Source organism: Ovis aries, chromosome 3 (genome assembly GCF_016772045.2).
Source record: "Ovis aries strain OAR_USU_Benz2616 breed Rambouillet chromosome 3, ARS-UI_Ramb_v3.0, whole genome shotgun sequence".
Lineage (NCBI taxonomy): Eukaryota > Metazoa > Chordata > Mammalia > Artiodactyla > Bovidae > Ovis > Ovis aries.
The window spans coordinates 225,929,861-225,948,084 of record NC_056056.1 but is presented as its reverse complement, the minus strand read 5'-3'; the positions used below and the strand labels follow the sequence as shown (position 1 = coordinate 225,948,084).

General features: G+C 59.0%; 2 protein-coding genes across 6 annotated transcripts in view; both read right to left on the bottom strand.

Annotated features, from left to right (window-relative positions):
* Positions 1–439: 439 nt before the first annotated feature.
* On the bottom strand, positions 440–12,954 carry ACR (acrosin). Its single transcript, XM_004007058.6, has 5 exons — positions 7,720–12,954; positions 6,567–6,773; positions 6,066–6,349; positions 1,595–1,740; positions 440–1,083 (listed from the first exon to the last, which is right to left on the bottom strand). The coding sequence occupies exons 1-5, from the start codon at positions 7,785–7,787 to the stop codon at positions 547–549; spliced, it is 1,242 nt and encodes a 413-aa protein (XP_004007107.2). The 5' UTR covers positions 7,788–12,954; the 3' UTR covers positions 440–546.
* Positions 12,955–13,067: 113 nt separating this feature from the next.
* Positions 13,068–18,224, bottom strand: part of SHANK3 (SH3 and multiple ankyrin repeat domains 3) — a 51,135-nt gene continuing 45,978 nt past the window's right edge. For all 5 annotated transcript variants that reach the window (XM_042247966.1, XM_027968291.2, XM_042247968.1 and 2 more), the window contains one exon: positions 13,068–15,591. In XM_042247966.1, the coding sequence (XP_042103900.1) occupies positions 14,997–15,591 (595 nt within the window). In that variant the 3' untranslated portion in view covers positions 13,068–14,996. The remainder of the gene's footprint in view (positions 15,592–18,224) is intronic.

Sequence of the window (18,224 nt, the reverse complement as noted above, 5' to 3'; positions counted from 1 at the left end):
GACAGGTCTTCAGACAGTTAGGTATTTTCAGGAGCTAGCTTTACGACCCCAAGTCTTCAATCTCCTCATATCTAGAAAAGCACTAAAATCCTTCGGGATGCTGTCTGCTCCTCATGACCAGCAGGGATCTTCAGGAGACCAGCAGAAACCTCTAAAAACAAAAGTGTGCTTGATTGCGTGTATTCCCCCTTCACCAGAAATCTCACATGTACTGACCTTCCCCCACTGCCTCTTTGGAGCGGTTTCTCAGAGCTGTCTGAAGTGCCGTTTCTCATGCTCGAGTCCTTCATTTTACCCCAAATAAAACTTAACTCACAACTCACGTTGTGCATTTTTTTTTTTAAGTCAACATCATTAATACAATACAAGGGTGAATGGAGGCAGGGTAGATCTGATGAGGGATTAAGTTGGGGAGGGCATATAGGAAGAAGTCCAGAAAGCGTCTCTTAGTGCATATATATTTATATTTGTATTTATATCCATTTATTGCGTCTTTTTTCCCTCAGGAGTGAGGGCTTCGCTGGGTCCGCCGAGAATGGGCTCAGATCAGGAGGCGTGTCGTCCTGGAAGGTCTGTGGTTTCCATTTCATAACTGCTCTTTTCGTTCAGAAAGGCCTTTCCCTTCAAGACCTCTATGAGCTGCTGCAGTCGCTTGGCAAAGGAGAGCGCCTGGGGAGGCCTAGTGGACGGCTGCGGTGGGGGTGGTCGTCGGGAGGGGGTGGCAGATGGGATGGAGGGTCGGAGGTTTGAGGGATCTAGGGGTTGGGCCACGGCAATAGCTTGCTGAGAGGGAGGTGGTCGAGGAACGTGTTGGAAGAACCAAGGTGGGCGAACGGAAGGCTGGACGGAGCCAGGGCTCGCTTGGGCCCCTGGAGTAGAAGCGGGGGAGGCGGTGGGCAACTGAATCATGTGCACGGCGGTAGAGCCTATCTTGGAGGCGATCCAGTTCAGATAGGACCAGGTAGACGTGTAGACTCCGGGGCGCTTAGCTCGGGCACAGCCTACCCCCCAGCTTGTGATTCCCACGACCACATAGCTGTTTTCCACGCTGTCTTTGCACATGAGAGGCCCGCCGCTGTCCCCCTGCCCAGAAGGATACAGAAGTCACGCTCTGCCCGAGCCACGTTCCCTGCCCAGAAGGGCCGAGGCCTCTGGGCAGTTTCTGCAGTCACGCGGCCTCCTGCTGCCGTGAACACGGGCAGTTATGGCAGAGTTTGAGGTGGTGCCAACAACTTCTTTGGGGCTGTGAGAAGGGTAGGGATTTCCATGGGTTTTCTTGCACTGATGGGAGGAAACACAAGCCCATGTGTCTCTGTGTATGGTTCTACGTGGGCGCAGGAGCGTGTGTGTACAAGTGGGTTGGCCCTTCTGCATTCTGGTGAAGAGGTAAGCGTTCTCTCCCGGGCAGTGTTCGGGGGACATGCTCTCTGTGTGAGGGTGGGAGAAAGCTCTAACTGTGGTGGTTGAGTCGTTGTTGGGCAGCATATGCGTGTCACCACCCAAGCGCGTAGTGACTACAGACAGTGGGAGACCAGGGAGGTTTGCTCAGGGATCCAGAAAGGAAACGTCCACGAGCGCGCCGGCGGAGAGTTACCTGGCAGGTGTCAATCTTGCCTTCAGGGTACCCTGCGCACACGTTGGTTGAACGAATGCGCCCGTTGTACCATCTGGTCGAGTTACACAAGCCGAGGTCGATGAGGTCCACGCGCGCCTCCTGCAGCATAGGGGATGTCCTGCGGGCTACAGCCAGGCAACTCAGTGGTCAGTAAGCACACAAGACGTCTGGAAAAGCCCTGCCTTCCTCCCACCACTGAGCCCCCAACGGCCTCAAATGCTCCGCTTGAACCTAAGAGCCGCGGAGGCCTATGGCTTCTCCTCATCCTCCTTCCAGCCTCTCCTTACCCACCCCTGCAGGGAAGGAAGCACCGCTGGAGGAGCACACGAGACCTGAGAGGTGGGACTGCGGGACAGAGGAAGGAGGGGACTGCGGACCGACGACAGACGGAGGGCGGCGGAGGCAGCTGAAGGGCCGCACACGTTAAGGGTGCATGCTGGCCTATGGAAGTTTGCCATGATATTGACAATTATAACAAGGACATGCTGAGCACTTACTTTGAGTCCCACAGGCTTCATCTCATTCACTCCTCACAGGCACTTCATGAGTTAGAAACAGTTATTCCCCTTTTCTCCAATCAGGAGATTGGAAGACCACTTCCCTAGGTCACAGTAGGGAACCTTGGACTCACACCAAGGGTTTTCCTCTCTAGACTCGAGTCCAGGACACACCTTTCATTCTGGCTATAGGTCATCCTCTGCATTCTAGCCTCCATCCAGCTGTGGACGGGACCCGCAGGACTTGGGCTGATGAGTCCCTCCCATGGGCCTCATATCTTTATTCAGATATGGAGGCAACAGACCTGCGGTGATGCCTCCACACACAGCAGGCCTGTCAGGGCACAGGTGGTTGAAATGACCACTGAGGCCAGGTCAGAACTCCCTTTATAGCCTCAGATGCTTGGCCATGACCAGGGGTTAAGAAAGCCCCAGCCTGCACTGTGGCTGGAGCAACTGACATTGCATCTGGCCTGGAGCCCAAGCCCAAGGCCAGGTGCTGAGAGATGATGCTGTGAAAGTGCTGCACTCAATATGCCAGCAAAGTCGGAAAACTCAGCAGTGGCCACAGGACTGGAAATGGTCAGTTCTCATCCCAATCCCAAAGAAAGACAATGCCAAAGAATGTTCAAACTATTGCACAATTGCCGTCGTCTCACATGCTAGCAAAGTAATGCTCAAAATTCTCCAAGCCAGGCTTCAACAGTACATGAACCGTGAACTTTCAGATGTTCAAGTCGGATTTAGAAAAGGCAGAGGAACCAGAGATCAAATTGCCAACATCTGTTGGATCATACAAAAAAGCAAGAGAGTTCTGGAAAAACATCTACTTCTGTTTTATTGACCATGCCAAAGCTGTTGACTTTGTGGATCACAACAAACTATGGAAAATTCTTCAAGAGATGGGAATACCAGACCACCTGACTTGCCTCCTGAGAAATTAAGGTCAAGATATTCAGGTCAAGAAGCAACAGTTAAAACTGGACATGGAACAACAGACTGGCTCCAAATTGGGAAAGGAGTGTGTTAAGGCTGTATATTGTCACCCTGCTTATTTAACTTCTATGCAGAGTACATCATGAGAAATGCCAGGCTGGATGAAGCACAAGCTGGAATTAAGATTGCCAGGAGAAATATCAGTAACCTCAGATATGCAGATGACACCACCCTTATAGCAGAAAGTGAAGAGGAACTAAAGAGCCTCTTGATGGGAGTGATAAAGTTGGCTTGAAAGTCAAGATTCAAAAAAAGAAGATCATGGCATCTGGTCCCATCACTTCATGGCAAATAGATGGGCAAACAGTGGAAACAGTGACAGACTATTTTCTGGGCTCCAAAATCACTGCAGATGGTGACTGCAGCCATGAAATTAAAAGACGCTTACTCCTTGGAAGAAAAGCTATGACCAACCTAGACAGCATATTAAAAAGCAGAGACGTTGCTTGGCCAACAAAGCTCCATCTAGTCAAAGCCATGGTTTTTCCAGTAGTCACGTATGGACGTGAGAGGTGGACCATAAGGAAAGCTGAGTGCCAAGGAATTGATGCTTTTGAACTGTGGTGTTGGGGAAGACTCTTGAGAGTCCCTTGGACTGCAAGGGGATCCAACCAGTCCATCCTAAAGAAAATCAGTCCTGACTATTCATTGGAAGGACTGATGCTGAAGCTGAAACTCCAATACTTTGGCCACCTGATGCGAAGAGCTGACTCACTGGAAAAGACCCTGATGCTGAGAAAGATTGAAGGCAGGAGGAGAAGGGGACGACAGAGGATAAGGTGGTTGGATGGCATCACTGACTCGATCGACATGAGTTTGAGCAATCTCTGGAAGTTGGTGATGGACGGGGAGGCCTGGCGTGCTGCAGTCCATGGGGTCGCAAAGAGTTGGACACAGCTGAGCAACTGAACTGAACTGAACTGGAGCCCAAGAGCCAAGGCGACTGTACCCTCTGAATGATGTGGTCCCACAGACGGGAGAATGCCAACAGCCCTGCCACAGCAGCACCCACAGCCCAGCCACCGCCCAGAGGGTTTGAACACCGTGTGCAGTACGGGCGGGAAGGGGCAGACTCGGGGCGCACGGCCAGCAGGGAAGCCACAGAGCACTGTGGCTGGGGAGGGCTCCCGTAAGCATCCGGTGGATGGCTGCTGAATGCATGTCTGCGAGGCTTCGGTCATGTCCCCAGCCTCCTTAGCCCCCACTTTTCCTTCCCACCTAAGCAGGGAGGGGCTCATGCATTCCCTGCCCTTTAGGTACAGGTGACATGGAGCTAACAAGCACAAGCCTGGCTTGCTGGCCATTAAAGTGACCCTTTAAATCTATGGCAGAGCCCACAGCCTCGGAAGCCATGCAATTCACTAAGAGACAGGTGTCCTGAGACACAATAAGAGCTTTCTCAATCTCAGCACCTTGGCTTTAAATATCAAATGCCCAAAAGCCTGCAGACACTAAAAGTCTGATGGAAAAAGAGACTGATCCCCAAAAGTACTCTTCCAGCCCCAAAGCATCTGAGTTCAAGGAAGCGGTAGGTCCAGATAAAGAAAGGTCAGAAGGAGTATCACAGGAGCCTGGGGGTTTCTTCAAGACTTGGCCCGGGAGGCCCAGGTTCAATTGCTGCGTTGGGAAGATCCCCTGGAGAAGGGAGTGACTACTCGCTCCAGTATTCTTGCCTGGAGAATTCCAGGGACAGAGGAGCCTGGCGGGCTACAGTCCAGGGGGCCCCAAAGAGTGAGACACGACTGAGCAGCTAAACACTTTCACTGTTTAGGGGATGGGTTTGCAAAAACAAACAGAAAGGGATAGAAACTGAATTAAATTCAAGGTGATTCTAGAACAGAGAGGCCTTGTGTGACATCCAGGATATAGATGGGAGCCTACAATTCTCCTGAGCAAAAGGATAGCAGAGGGTTGAGGGGTGGAAACCCTGAGATCAGCCTCCCAGGGACTGCAAGAACCCCCCGAAAGCTGAGGACAAGTTTGGAGAGGTGGACAGAGCAGGGCTGGGGGTGGAGCAAGAAGAAAGTGTGCGCTTGCTCTGGGAGCCGCGGCAGAGCCACAGACGCCAGCAGCCAGACAGAGGCTGACACCCCAGGCCAGGGCAGGGGCTGTGAGACACCCTTCCCCCAGGGCGGCACAGGCAGCAGTCCTGCCGAAAACCAAAACCAGCTTTGAGAGAGGAGAAGAGTAGAAGACGCAAAAAACACTGAGGTTTAAACCCCAGGAGGCCCAGATTTTCCATCAGTGAACAGAAAGGAGACTGAGCGCCAAGTCCATTTCAATCATGCGTTCACACCCCTGACATGGCTGGTGAAAATTCACGTGCCCGCCTACGGGAAGCTGAAAGTGCAGCTCACATACAGAGGCCTGTTCTACTCGGTCTTGCCCCACTGCCAGAAACACGCTGCCCAGGTTGCTGACCCGCACAAAGTCCCGCCCAGCAGCAGCCCCTTTCGTGGTCTACAGAGGACACACAGTAACAGCTGGGTGGGACCGACGGCCAAGGGTCGGGGGCAGAGATGGCCAGGAGGGGCCACGGGCAGGAGTCGCAGAGCTTGGAGACCATGTGACCTGGCCCTTCCATTTACAGATGGGGAAGCCGAGGCTCGGAGAGGGAAATCCCATCCATGGCCCTTCACCACATGCTGCCTGCCTCAAGGCATGACCCCCACCTCCAGAGGCAGCCCTGGAGCTCCAGGCCCAGCCTTGACCCCATTCCAAAGATGCCGAGGGGCTCTTCCATGCGTGCCGCCCAGCCATCCCTGGTGGCCACAGCAGCCACTGGCGAGGGGCCCTGGACACGGAGCTTCACTCTCAGTTTCTCCGGCTGTGAAAGGGGACAGCGACAGGATCCACTCACAGCGCAGGGCTAGGGACTGGGTAGGGCTCAGGCACGCAACACCGTATTCCCCCTTCACCTAAGACCACGTCGACGGGGTTTGCCCAGCCGTACTCACCATTCTCTTGTAAGAATCCCCAGCCAGCCACCCAGCATGTCTGGGGAACTCTGGGTGGGCCTGCCCTAAAGTGAGGCAGGCATCCTGGTCCAATGAAGTGCCCACAGGTAACAGGAGGGGTGATCTTCATGAGAGCAATGTCGTTGGCCTCTGAGCTCGCGGAGTATTTCTCATGAATGATGATTTTCTCAACATATCTCTCCTGCAGAGGCGGCTTCACTGGCTTATTGGTCCCCCACTCAACTTCCTTAGCTCCGAAGATCAGCCTCCAGTCGGTCACTTTTCTGTGGGCACAGAGGTAGGCCAGGTCACGCTGGCTGCAGACTAGCTGATGGCCGTGACCCTCGGACAGCCCCATCCCCAGCAGGTCCGGGCCAGCCCCACGGTCTGGTTGCCACTAGGCCCGAAGCCTCAGGGACCCTTGGCACTGAGACCCTTGGAGAAGGCCCGGTTCTGAGAAGAGCCCTTCCGCAGACCCCTTCAGCGAGTTCCCGCACGTACTTTTTGATCCTGAAGCAGTGAGCGGCCGTGAGCAGCCACTGGGAGTTCAGCAGGGAGCCCCCGCACACGTGGTACCGCCGGTTGTTGTGGTACGTGAAGATCTGGAGGCTGACCATCCAGGGCCAGGCCCCGTGGGCGGCGTCTTGCCCACCGATGATCCGTACGCCCCCCTGCCGGTTCTGCCTGAACCGGACCCCGCAGGGGCCACTGAGGAGAGACCACGGGCGCGGGTCAGGTCGAGGCCAGCCCGGCGCCTCTGCAGCGAGGGGAGAGGGGCCTGAGGCCGGTCACAGGGGGAGCCTCCGAGGGGTCCCGGGCCAGCAGGGCAGCCCCAGGGTGGGAGTCCAGGGGGGCACGGCTGAGCAGCGGTGCTGGGGGCCGTGCCGGGACAGGCGGCCAGGGCCTCCGGGAAATGCTCAGCCGGGGGGCTTTCTCGGGTCTTAGAGGGGCCGCAGGCAGCCAGGACAGACCAAGGGCCCTAGCAGAACGGGAGATGGCTGGGCAGGAGAGGGAGCCAGCGTGGGCGTGAAGCGGGTGACCCTGCTGGAGGCTCAGGAAGGAGCCCGAGGGGCTCGGGGCTGCAGGGCTGGGCTGGGCGGCAGCAGAAGGAGAGCGGCGCAGGCGGAGGTGACCCGGGGGGAGGCGTGCGGGCCGGGGCGGAGGCGGACGCCCAGGGCTCTGTGTCGCTGGCGAGAAGGAGGGAGTTTCTGGGACTGCAGGGTACCTAGGGGGCTTGGGAGTCTACACATGGAGTGGGGGTCCCCGAGGTGCTGCATGAGGAGGCCCTGGGATCTCTGGGGAAAGCGCAGGGCCGGGGGGAGGTGTTTCCCAGGCTCCAGGACTCGATGCTCAAGAGGCAGTGAAGCCGGTCACTGGTGGGGACGGGGGGCAGTGGAGACCGGCCTGTGCTCTGCAGAAGCCCCCGAGTTCCTCTCGGGAGGAAACTCTAGATGCCAGGGGCTCTGGGGGCTCTGGGCTGAGGATGGCGGGAGGAGGGAAGGTCCGCATTGGCGATGTGGGGCACAAGCACCGTGAGACCCAGGGGAATGCTAAGGCCCCAGCTTGGCTTTCTGCAGAGCCCCAGACAGAGGGAGTCTGCACGGGGTCTGTTACTCAAGACACCCTCCCCCTCCCCAAGTTGTCTGACACTTACTCACACGTGGTGTTATCTCTGGCGACCACAGATACTGCCAAGACCAGCAGAACGGCAGTTGGCAGCATCTCTGCCAAACGCCTGCCCCGGCCAGGCCTGGAAGCCCAGTGACCTCACAAAGCTTCACGGCCTTCCGACCAATCAGCAGGGTGACGTCCCACCCCCACCCTCCAGAAACCAGGCCAGGCGGTTCATGCTGCAGCGACTTCCCGACGTCTTGCACAGCCTCCCCCAGCCCTCGCGCAAACTGTACCCACGGTCAGCCCCTCTGTGAGAAGACGGTCCAGCGCGTCAGCAGCTCAAGGGAGTCAGGCTCCACAGACTGACAGACCATAACCCTGCAGAAGGCGAACCCTTTCCCTCTTCCAAGGGCGTGCTCTCAGCACCCTTTCTAAAGACCATTCTGACTTTCCCTAGGTTAGAACTCGGAGAAAGTGATGGCACCCACACCAGTGCTCTTGCCTGGAAAATCCGATGGACGGAGGAGCCTGGTGGGCTGCAGTGCATGGGGTTGCGAAGAGTCGGACACGACTGAGCGACTTCACTTTCACTTTTCCCTTTCATGCATTGGAGAAGGAAATGGCAACCCACTCCTGTGTTCTTGCCTGGAGAATCCCAGGGGCGGGGGAGTCTGGTGGGCTGCCGTCTCTGGGGTCGCACAGAGTCGGACACGACTGAAGCGACTTAGCAGCAGCAGCAGCTTAGAACTATGAAGCCCACTTTTCGGTCCACAAAGTCTCGCATCTTCTGCCCGGATGTCTCCAGGTCTCCTTTCCGGGAGAAACGCAACGCAGAAAGTTGTCTTCTGTACCTGAGTGGCAGGAATTCTCAGCACAGATACCTGAATGTCATGAAATAATGCTGCTTCTGCTTGTCAGGAGACAGCATCTCGTGTCCCGGAACAGAAAAACGCTCCGCTCACCTACCTGGATGGTGAAAAGTCCTACCTCCCCTGCCAGCGCGTGCTAAGGTCACATCTCTACCTGCTGCAGGAGCAGCCTCGGCACCTGTGCCTGGGCACAAGGTCTCAGCTGGCCTGTCCGAATGGCCAGGAGTCACTCCTCACTTACGTGACGGTCACGAGGCACCACCTACCTCTCCGGCCCAAGTGTCAGGACACCTCCTGTCCTCTTTCCAGGTGCGAAGCGCTTCAGATATTCAGACGACCCCACTTCTCCTCCCTGAGCATCTTCTCTAACTGAATGTTCTGCTTGCGAGGTGGGGGGATGGCATCACCAACTTGATGGACATGAGTTTGAACAAGCTCCGGGAGTTGGTGATGGACAGGGAGACCAGGTGTGCTGGGGAGTCCACGGGGTCGCGAAGAGTCAGACACGACTGAGCGACTGAACTAACTGAATTTCTCATCTCATGTGACCTTCATGTCACATCCCCCTTAACTGAACGCCCAGTAGGTCGCTCATATCTTACCTGCTGATGGAAGCTATCATCTCCTCCCCCTGACTGTGGGGATCTCTCTTTTCTTCCAGCTCAGGACCAAAGACCTCAGACGGGAGAGTGACTTTGTCCCATCTTCTCTACCTAAGAACCGAAAGGTCTCGCGGCCGCGGAGTGTCAGGAGGCTGCGTCTCACCTCTGTGAGTGCTCTGCACCTTCAACTGACACACTGAGGTGCTGGGGCTCCCGTGTCCCCACCTGACTGCCAGGCCGTCCCCAGGCTCCTGCTGGAGGAGGTCCTGGTCCCCCTGTCGGAATCCTAAGCTTCCATATTCCCCACCTGAGCACCTCGAGGTCTCCTCTCTTCTACGTAAGCATCCGAATCTCCCAACTCCACCGCGTCTGAAGTCTTTCCTGCCCTTCCTGAGTGTCTTGAGGTCTCATCTCCACTATCTGAGGGCCATGAAATCTCGTATCTCCCATTTGAGCACAAGCAGGTCTTACAGGCCCTGAGTGTCGGGGGGTCTTGTCTCCACCTGACACGCCTCATCTCTTCTGCTCTGCATCTGGAGGCCCTGCCTCTTCTCTCTGAGTGACCAAGGGGTCTCCCCTCTCCTGCTGTAGCACAAGCACACCTCCTCTTCCCTCTGTGAGCCCCCCTCATCCCTGGGCATCAGGCATCTCCGTCTCTCCTATCTAATCGTCAGGACATCTCATTTCCTCTCCAGAGTCCAGAGACACCCTCTCATGCATTTCGTTGTCAGGAAGTTACCACTTTCTCTACATGACTGTCCCTAAATCTACTCTCCCTGCAGGCCAGAAGGTCTTGTCTCTCTTATTACAAAGCCAGAGCACGCCTTTCATCTTTATTTACTAGGAAGTGACAAGGACTTATCCCCCTGGTGAGAAGCAGGGTGGTTTAATTTCCTTACTTGAGTTCAGTCTTCATTATTTCCCTTCCTGTCAGGCAAGAGGTTTTATTTCCCTGAGAAGAATGCAGTCGGGTCTCAGGAGCACCAGCTATCTGAGTGGCACAAGGGCTTTATCCCTGCCGCTGCGTGTCGAGGCCTCCTCCTCCGCACCCTGAGTGTGGGGGGATTTGCCCCCTCCACCGGCCTCGCTCTTGGGCACCGTGTCTGCTGGGGGTCTCTAACTTCCCATGCCTGAGTGTCACGAGACTTGTTTCTAGTTGAGTTTCAGGAGGACTCCTCTCCCATACATAAGTTTCCAAGGTGTCTTTCTGTCTCTCTCTCATGGCAGGTGGCCTCACCTCCTCTATCTGAAGGCCTGCAAGGTCCTATTTCACCTACCTGAGAACTTGCTTATTTTAACTCGGTAACAGATTGTGCCTAATAAAGTAATCAGAAAAGACTTTGAAAATATCGTTCAAGAAATGGCAGCAGGAATTCAATAAGTGATGTTACAGTTTCGACTGTTAAAGATTATCCAGGTGTTTTTACAAGATTCTGATGGGCATAAAATTGAAATGGAATTTAGATTCCTGTGAATCATGTAACAGAATGATGTAACCATTGATTTTAAATGTTAACATGTACAATTTTCTGGAAGTCATGTTTGCAAGCTTGTTTACAAGCTTTTTAAAATATGAGATGAAAATGTAAAATAAAAGCTTTAAAACAGAAAGGGGTACCCGGATTTTCAAAACATTTAGGGCTTATGGAATAACAAAGTTTGAAGATCCGGTGTCTAGATTTTAGAAGAAAGCTGCTGTGTGACTCTGCAGAGCAGCAGCCACTCCTGACGCTCAAACAGGTTCCAGCCCCTGCTCGCAGACACAGTTATACGCTGAGGGTCACACACCCGACCAGCAGGTTTAGCTGTGTCATTAAACCTAACGGGAGAGTGACTTCGTCTGCCTGCTCCACACTGTCCTGAAGAGCAAAGGAGAGACAGGAAGGCACAGGACAGTGAGGCTTCTGGGAACACAGGACGGGGTCTCCATGGCTCCTGGTGGTTCGCTCAGGCCAAGGTGGAGCTCCCAGCACGGGGGGCAGAACAAGGGGTCCCCCCTCCTGAGGCTCCTCCTCCCCGCTTGCGAGCCCCTCTCGCTTCCCCAGCCTCCTTCCCCCGCTGGCTCCCTCTGCATGCCCCGACCTGGACCGTCCTGTGCCCACCCCCGGCCCAGCCCCAGCAGGCTCCCGCCTCACTTTTCCCAGCCTGCTAACTCCCACCCACCCGGTCATTCTCCAGCACACGGTGCTCCCTGCAGAGCAGGACCTTCCTCGTGTGCTCAGCCTCAGTGCCCAGAGCTGCCCACAGGACCTGCAGGGCGGTCAGCGGCGACGGCCACCCGCCAAGCGCTCCCTGCTCCATGCTGCAGACAGCGTGCTGGTGAGATGCTCAGGGCCCCTGAGGGGATAAAGCTGGGACGTTCTGAGGCCGTGAGGGGGCAGGAGGAGGCAGGGAGTGCACCATCCTGAGTGAGAAAGTGTCTGCCCAGAGGCGCCGGGAGGCGGCGGCTCACTCAGCGCCACGACCCTCTGCCATCCCACCACCTGCTCCTCTGACCAAGGCTTCTCTCGCCAAGTCCCGCTCTTGAAGGTTCTGACTCACTCACTTTCTGAGGCACTGAGGTGTCTTCTGACCCGTGGGATATCCGTCTTCTCCCCAGGACCCAGGGTCAGTACGGCAATGCCATTTCCACGCCATGATCCCACTGCCGTGCCTGCTGGACTGGCCCCCAGGTCCGGGCCCGGTTCCAGCTGGACGCAGGGTCCCACACGCGGCTAAGAGGAGGCCAACCCACAGCTGCCGCAGCGCTTGAGCTCAGGGGACTCAGAGACCCCCCTGTGCCTCCACATTCAGACCCTCCCAGGTCCCCACTTCCTTCTAGGCCACTTCTGTGGGACGACCACAGTTTCCAACTTGAAAATGAAGCCAAAAATGTGAAAATATGAAACTTAGAAATTGTGGGGCTTTCTAGACAGAGGGCAAGCCTCTCTCAAGATCCCACTGCCAGTGGTCACCATCTCAGCCTCAAAAGGGCCTTTGCCTTCCCGAGCAGGCCTTCCAGACATCCACCTGCTTCTCAGAGCTGCTCTGCCCTCCTGCCCACCCCGGGTAAAGACACCTGAGTTCACTCCCTTTCTGCACACGAGGCTTCACTCCATCCACCATTCTTATCCTTCCCGGCATTTGTCTCACTTCCCTGGAGGCATCACTAGGCCCCATCCTGAGTGGAGGTCTACATTTGCCATGTGTGATGCCCACGCCCCACCTTGACCTCAGCATGGCGTGGCTCTGCACACACTGCCCTCCTAGAACCCCGCCGGGTGCCCAGCTGGTCTGATGGCCCGCGTCCGCGGCTTCCGGCCGTCAGGCCTCAGCGACGCAGCCTCCACCTCCCACGGCTCCCTCTGGGTCTCTTTTGTCCACCCGCCTGACTACACCGCCCCCTTCACTCTTTGAGGTGCCCCTGCCCGTCCTGGGAGCTACCACCCTCCCCACCAGGTCCCATACAGGCTTGGCCCCATTAGTGGCTGGTGGCAGCCGGCTCAAGGGGAGATCTGAACTTAGGCAGGAGCTGTTGGGGCAGGAGGACACAGGCGGACAGGAGAGGGCTCAAAGACAGGAGCAGCAGAATCTAGGGGCAGCTGGACACTACCGGGAAGAGTGGACAGAGGCCACGGAGGATACCCAGACTTCTAGCTCAGGAGGGGTCATTCACTAGGCTGGTGAGCAGAAAGAGAAGCTTCCAGCTCAGGAAGCACGGGCTCAGGGCCAGCACAACTCAGAGAGGGCGAGCCACAAAGAAGCCAGGCACGCGGACACGGAGGTCAGCAAAGAGACCGGGTCAGAGACAGGATCCGTAGGTCATCAGTGTAGGCGGCCAAATGCCTGCTGAGGGCCAGGGAGGTTTGTGTGACCTCTCCATAGGAGGGCAGAGTCTGCGCTTCCAGTATCTCCTCAAGTAGGCAACTGAGAAATGGTTTCATTTCTTATAAATTTATTACATAATAATATTATAATTATTATCAATAATAATAATATAAGAAACATAGATCTCTGTGGGGTGTATCACAACATCAGGGTCAGGAGGCCTCGGGGCTGGAGCAGGGGCAGAAACCCCCCAGGTGGAGCTCCGTACAAAAGGAGGGGCGAAGCGGAGCTGACCCTGTAAAGTTAAAAACCCAAACTGAACGGAACCAAAACCCACAGGTGAGTGAGACGAGTGTGTATGCGGCAGCCTGTTACGGTGACTGCTGCGTGGGTGTGACCTGGTCTGTTGGTGAAAGGGTTACTGGGTGTGAATCTGCCCAGGGCATGGGGCCGGTGGGCCGGGGCGGGGCGGGTGGGCACAGACCGGCGTGCCAAGCCCCTGGGCTGTGAAAACTTCTGTTTTCTGGGTTTTTTAATTTTTATTAAAAAAAGCTAGAAATATAAACAGAAACTCGTGAGTGACGTGGATGGAGCTTAGTCCAGACTCCAAACCCTAGGTTTAAAAACGTCCCGGGCCCCCCACCCCACAGGTCATTGCTGAGTGTGAGGAGTCACAGTAAGGGGGGCTGGGGCGCCCACTGGGGTCTTTGCCTCTCCCCAAGGCTCGCAGGGGCCTGACTCTAGGGGTGCCCCTATGACCCCCCCTAGAAGCCCAGCGGGGGCGGAGCACTGCCTCCAAGGGCCCTTGGGGGCCTCTCCCAAGCAGCAAGGCTTCACCAAGAAGGCCCACTCAGGCTCCGCGAGGCTCTGGAGGGACAGGCTCCGCCAACAGCAGGTCCCAGGGTGCAAGACGACCTCTGACTCTCTTTGGAAGTGGAGACGGGGCGCTTCCACAGCACACACCCATGCACGCACCCTGTGCAAGCTTCCGAAGCCCCCACACTAGTCCAGAGTGGTCCCCTGGGGCCACCCTCCAGTCAGGCACACAAGGGGCTCCAACGCACTCAGTCGCACCCCGAGTTTCACACACTCGCACATGTGCGCACACACACACAGGGCGGAACTGGCGACTTCAGGTCTGAGGCAGGGAGGCTTCTCTGCTGTAGTCGCCCAGCAGCGCGGAGAGGAGGCTAGACCCCTGCTGGGGGGGGACCCTGTGAGGGAGTCGGCCGGGGGCAGGGGCCAGGGCCCTGCGCCCACACCCGCCCCGGGCGGCGCTCCCAGGCCGCGTGACCGAGCGAGGGCCCACAGGAGTCGCCGCCTGCCGCCCCTCCTCCACGCAGCACCTGAAGGGTCGGTGGGGAACACCATAGCTCAGCGAGGGGAGGGGGCCCAGCGGGGCCCCGGGGCGGGTACGAGGACCCTGGCCAACCCCAGACCAGCTGGAGCGTCCCCTGCCCCATGTGGGGCGGCAGTGGCAGTTGAGGGGCCAGAGATGGAAGACTGGGCAGCCGCAGCGGAACCGGGGGCTGGAGGGGAGGGGAAGGGAAGCTATTAAGGACAGAGATATTTGTTCCTTTTCTTGTTCCAAATATAGAGTGGATTAAAATATGCAAAACAGGGGGCTCCTTGGCCCCCAACCGAGAACCCCAATGTCTTCCCCCCTCCCCCCAGTCACCAAGGTGTGTCTTGACCTCGCATGCTGGACTAGGTTACCCCCTCTGGGAAAGTAGCCACCAGGAGCTCAGCGGGAGATGGTCAGGCTGGAGCACCCCGCCCCCGACCCCCTCCCGCTCCAGCCCCCCCACGGCCCGCGCCCTTCCTGACCGTGTGCTGGGTGGGGCTCGACGGCCTGGGAGGGCGCTAAGCAATGTACAGGGCAAGTCTCCGAGCGACAGCGAACAGGACGATTCATGCAACATTCCTGGCCCGGGCGCCGGTAGGGTGGGGGCTGGGGAGTGGGCCGAGCCCGCAGCCCGGGGCGGAGGGGGGCCCTGCCCGCAGGGCGCGGCCGGGGCGTGGGGAGGGGGCGGGGGGCGTCAGCTGCCGTCCAGCTGCCTGAGCGCGCGCTCGATGTTCATGCGGTGGCCCACGCGCGTGACGCCCAGCTCCACGAAGTCGTCCTTGGTGAGCGCCGGCAGGTGCGCGCCCTCGATCTCGTGGTCCTCGAAGCGGTCGCGGTGCTCACCCAAGTGGATGCTCTCCAGCCAGTCGCCCACGTCGAACTTGCTCCAGAGTTGCAGGGGCTTTTGCTGGAAGGGCCGGCGGGGGCTGGGGGCCCCGGAGCCCGGGCCGGGCGCGGGCGAGGGCAGCGGCGAAGGCGAGGGCGAGCGGCTGCGCGCGCTCACGCTGCGCACCACAAACCGCACCTCCTTCGGCTCATGCGGGATGGAGAGGCTGGACGACTTGAGGATGGTGGGGGGCGCGAGGCCGAAGGGCCGCCCCACGCCGCCCGCCCCCGCCCCCAGCCCCTCCACCCGCTCCAGCGACGCGGGCTTCACCGGGCTCGGGGCGCGCCGCGCCACAGGGTAGCGGCCGCCGGGCCGCACCGGGTAGGAGGCCCCGCCGCCCGGGCCCCCAGGGCTGCGCTGCTGCGCTGAGATGGTGCTCAGCTCACCGAGGCTGCTGAAGAGCCTGCGGAGGGAGAGGGGGTCAAGGCCAGGTGAGGGGTACCAGGCAAGGTGGGGCCGGGCGGAGGGGCGCGGGGCCAGCGGCCAGGAGGACGCTGGGGGCGGGGACGGGGCGGGGGCGGGTAGCCTTAGGGCCAGAGGGAGAAAGGAGGGTAGGACCCTGGGGCTCCTCTGGCCTGGCCCCCAGAGTCAGTCAGTGCCCTGCTGGGGGATGGGGAGCCCTCGGCCGCATGGAGTGCGAGCCGCCCGGGCCCCCCTCCTCCCCCGGGGCTCCGAGAGCAGGCTGCCTGAGCAGGGACAGCCTCTGGGGCAAAGGGCTGACCCCGGTTCCTGACAGCCTGCGACACCGGCTCTGGACGCCGGCCCATCCACCCATACCACAGAGAGTAGGGCTGGCAATACCCCTCAGCACTTCCCGCTGTTATCATGAGGCCCAGAGAGACCTGGGCCGGCTGCAGGCCTGGCTGGGCCCTGATAAAGGCTGGTGGCGGCGCAAGACTGGACTGTCCATGAGGCCTGAGACAGACAGCAGGCGGCGTTCACACCCACACGGAGCAGCAGCATGTGCAGGCAAGCACGCAGCGGCGGCAGCCGCGTGTCACATACATGCAGTGGCGGCGGCCACATGTGTCACATACACGCAGCGGCGGCGGCCACATGTTACATACACAAAGCAGCAAGGGCAGCGGCAGCCACATATGTTACATACACGCAGCGGCAGCGGCCACACGTTACGTACACGCAGCAGCCACATATGTTACATACACGCAGCAGCGGCAGCCACATGTTACATACACGCAGTGGCAACAGCAGCGGCAGCCACGGACGTTCCCTACACGCAGCGGCGGCGGCAGGAGCGGCAGTGGCCTGCCCACGACAGTGACAAGCAGCACGTGTGCAGAAGCAGCACACACTCACACACACGCGCACGCAGATGGTCTTCACTCCCCAGCGTCAGCTGACAGGACCGGCCTTCAGCCCCTGTACCCCCCAGCATGGCCTCGGTGGGAGGCCCGACAGGGAGGCTCCTCCAGAGGAGAGCCACGCCTGTATCCCACATCGCCCCCGCCCAGTCTCTCCCTACGCCCCTGCTGTGGCCAAGCGGAGCCCTGGGGGCCGTGGCACCGGAGCCCCACGAGGCCAAGCACAGCAGAGATCCAGGCGGGCAGCGCACGGACGGTGAGAGGCATGGGATGGGCATGCTCACTTACACAGCCGGCGCTCGGGACCACCGCGCAGCTAGACAGAGCAGCCACATGCAGATGGGCAGGAGAGAGCAATGAGAGAGAGAGTTAGCGCCAGCCCTGAGCGAGCAAGGCCCCGGCAGGACCACAGTGCACAGCCAGGTGGGGGGCCTGCTGGCCAGACACCCAGGAGGAGGCTCGGAGGCAGTGGGCCGCTGCCATGGGAGGGAGCACGCCGGAGCTGCAGGGCGAGGGGAAGTGCAGGCCAGACGAGGCGGCTCTGGGTGGGCTGCTGGCCCGCCTGTGCCCTGTTCTCCGCTTTGTGGCCCTCGTCCACAGGCTTCACTCGGAGCCCTGTGTGCCAGATGCTCCGCAGACACCCGGCCCTGGGGGTGCTTGTGGCCTTGTGCTGCCGCTGGCCCAAGGGCTTCCCTCCAGCTGCTGGCCCGCCTGCCTGTCTCTGCCCTTGCCTGAACTGGGCTAAGGACCCCGCCCCTGGGCTCCCCCACTTTGGTGCCATCCTGCCTGGCTGCCTGGCACCTGCCCCACATCTCGGAGGGCGTCCTGAGCATCACTCGCCCCTGAAAGCAGGCCTGTCTGCTCCTCCCTCACCAGTGCAGGGCCAGCATCTCCCAGGAGACCCAGCTCTGTCCTACTCGACCTGGTTTCCGCTGCCTGGCTCCCTCTCCTCAGCCTCTGTCCCCGCTGCCTCGCCCAGTTGCTCAGATCCAGAGCAGAGCTTCTTGAAGAGGCCAGACGGTGCTCTCCCCACCCCGGCAGAGAGGGCCTCCAAGAGCACCTGGGTGATGGCTCAGGGAACAGGCACCAATCATTAGAAGAAACCCTCTTCTCCCCCACATCTGGCCTTCGTGGTACCACCTGGATTTCGGGGCAAAGTAGGGCGGCAGTGGCGAGTGGGGTAGACCCCCAGGGGCTGGAGGGAGCCCAAGCAGTAGAGATTACTAGGTAGGGCAGGGGACGGAGCTGGGGACAGCGCTCCCGTCCCCACGCCCAGGCCCCCACACATCCCACCTGGGCCCGGGGACCTGCGTCTCAGGATGGAGTCCTGTGTGCCCACCCCAGGCGTCTCCTGGAGCGGGGTCAGGAGCCCTGGCAGGTGAACTGAGGCCAAGGATGAGGGCGCACTGCCTCAGCAGCGCCAGGGAGACCCTGCCAAGGAGAGATCCTGGGTGTGGAGGCTGGGGCTGGTGCCAGGAGCCGTGTGAGGGAGGGGCTGAAGGGCCATGATCCCCTGGGGCCTCGCGGGGAGAGGGCTCGTCACGATCCAGCTGTCCCCTGAGGCCCCAGGGCCCGGCAGGAAGTGTCCAGGGATGCCGCTGCCGGGGCTCTGCTCCTCCTCCCCTCCCCCTCAGGAACAGGGAACTGCCCACATTGTCCTGGGCCAGGACCCCGGGCGTCCGTGGTCGGGCCCACGTTTCCACACCACCTCTGC

Bases quoted from the DNA above. Each gene is read 5' to 3' on its own strand.
- ACR (XM_004007058.6), bottom strand. From the start codon at position 7,787: ATGCTGCCAACTGCCGTTCTGCTGGTCTTGGCAGTATCTGTGGTCGCC. The intron at 6,350-6,566 runs GTACGTGCGGGA...CTGTGCCCACAG, and splicing joins CACTGCTTCAGGATCAAAAA to AAAAGTGACCGACTGGAGGC. The intron at 1,084-1,594 runs GTAACTCTCCGC...CCTTCTGGGCAG, and splicing joins GCAAGATTGACACCTGCCAG to GGGGACAGCGGCGGGCCTCT.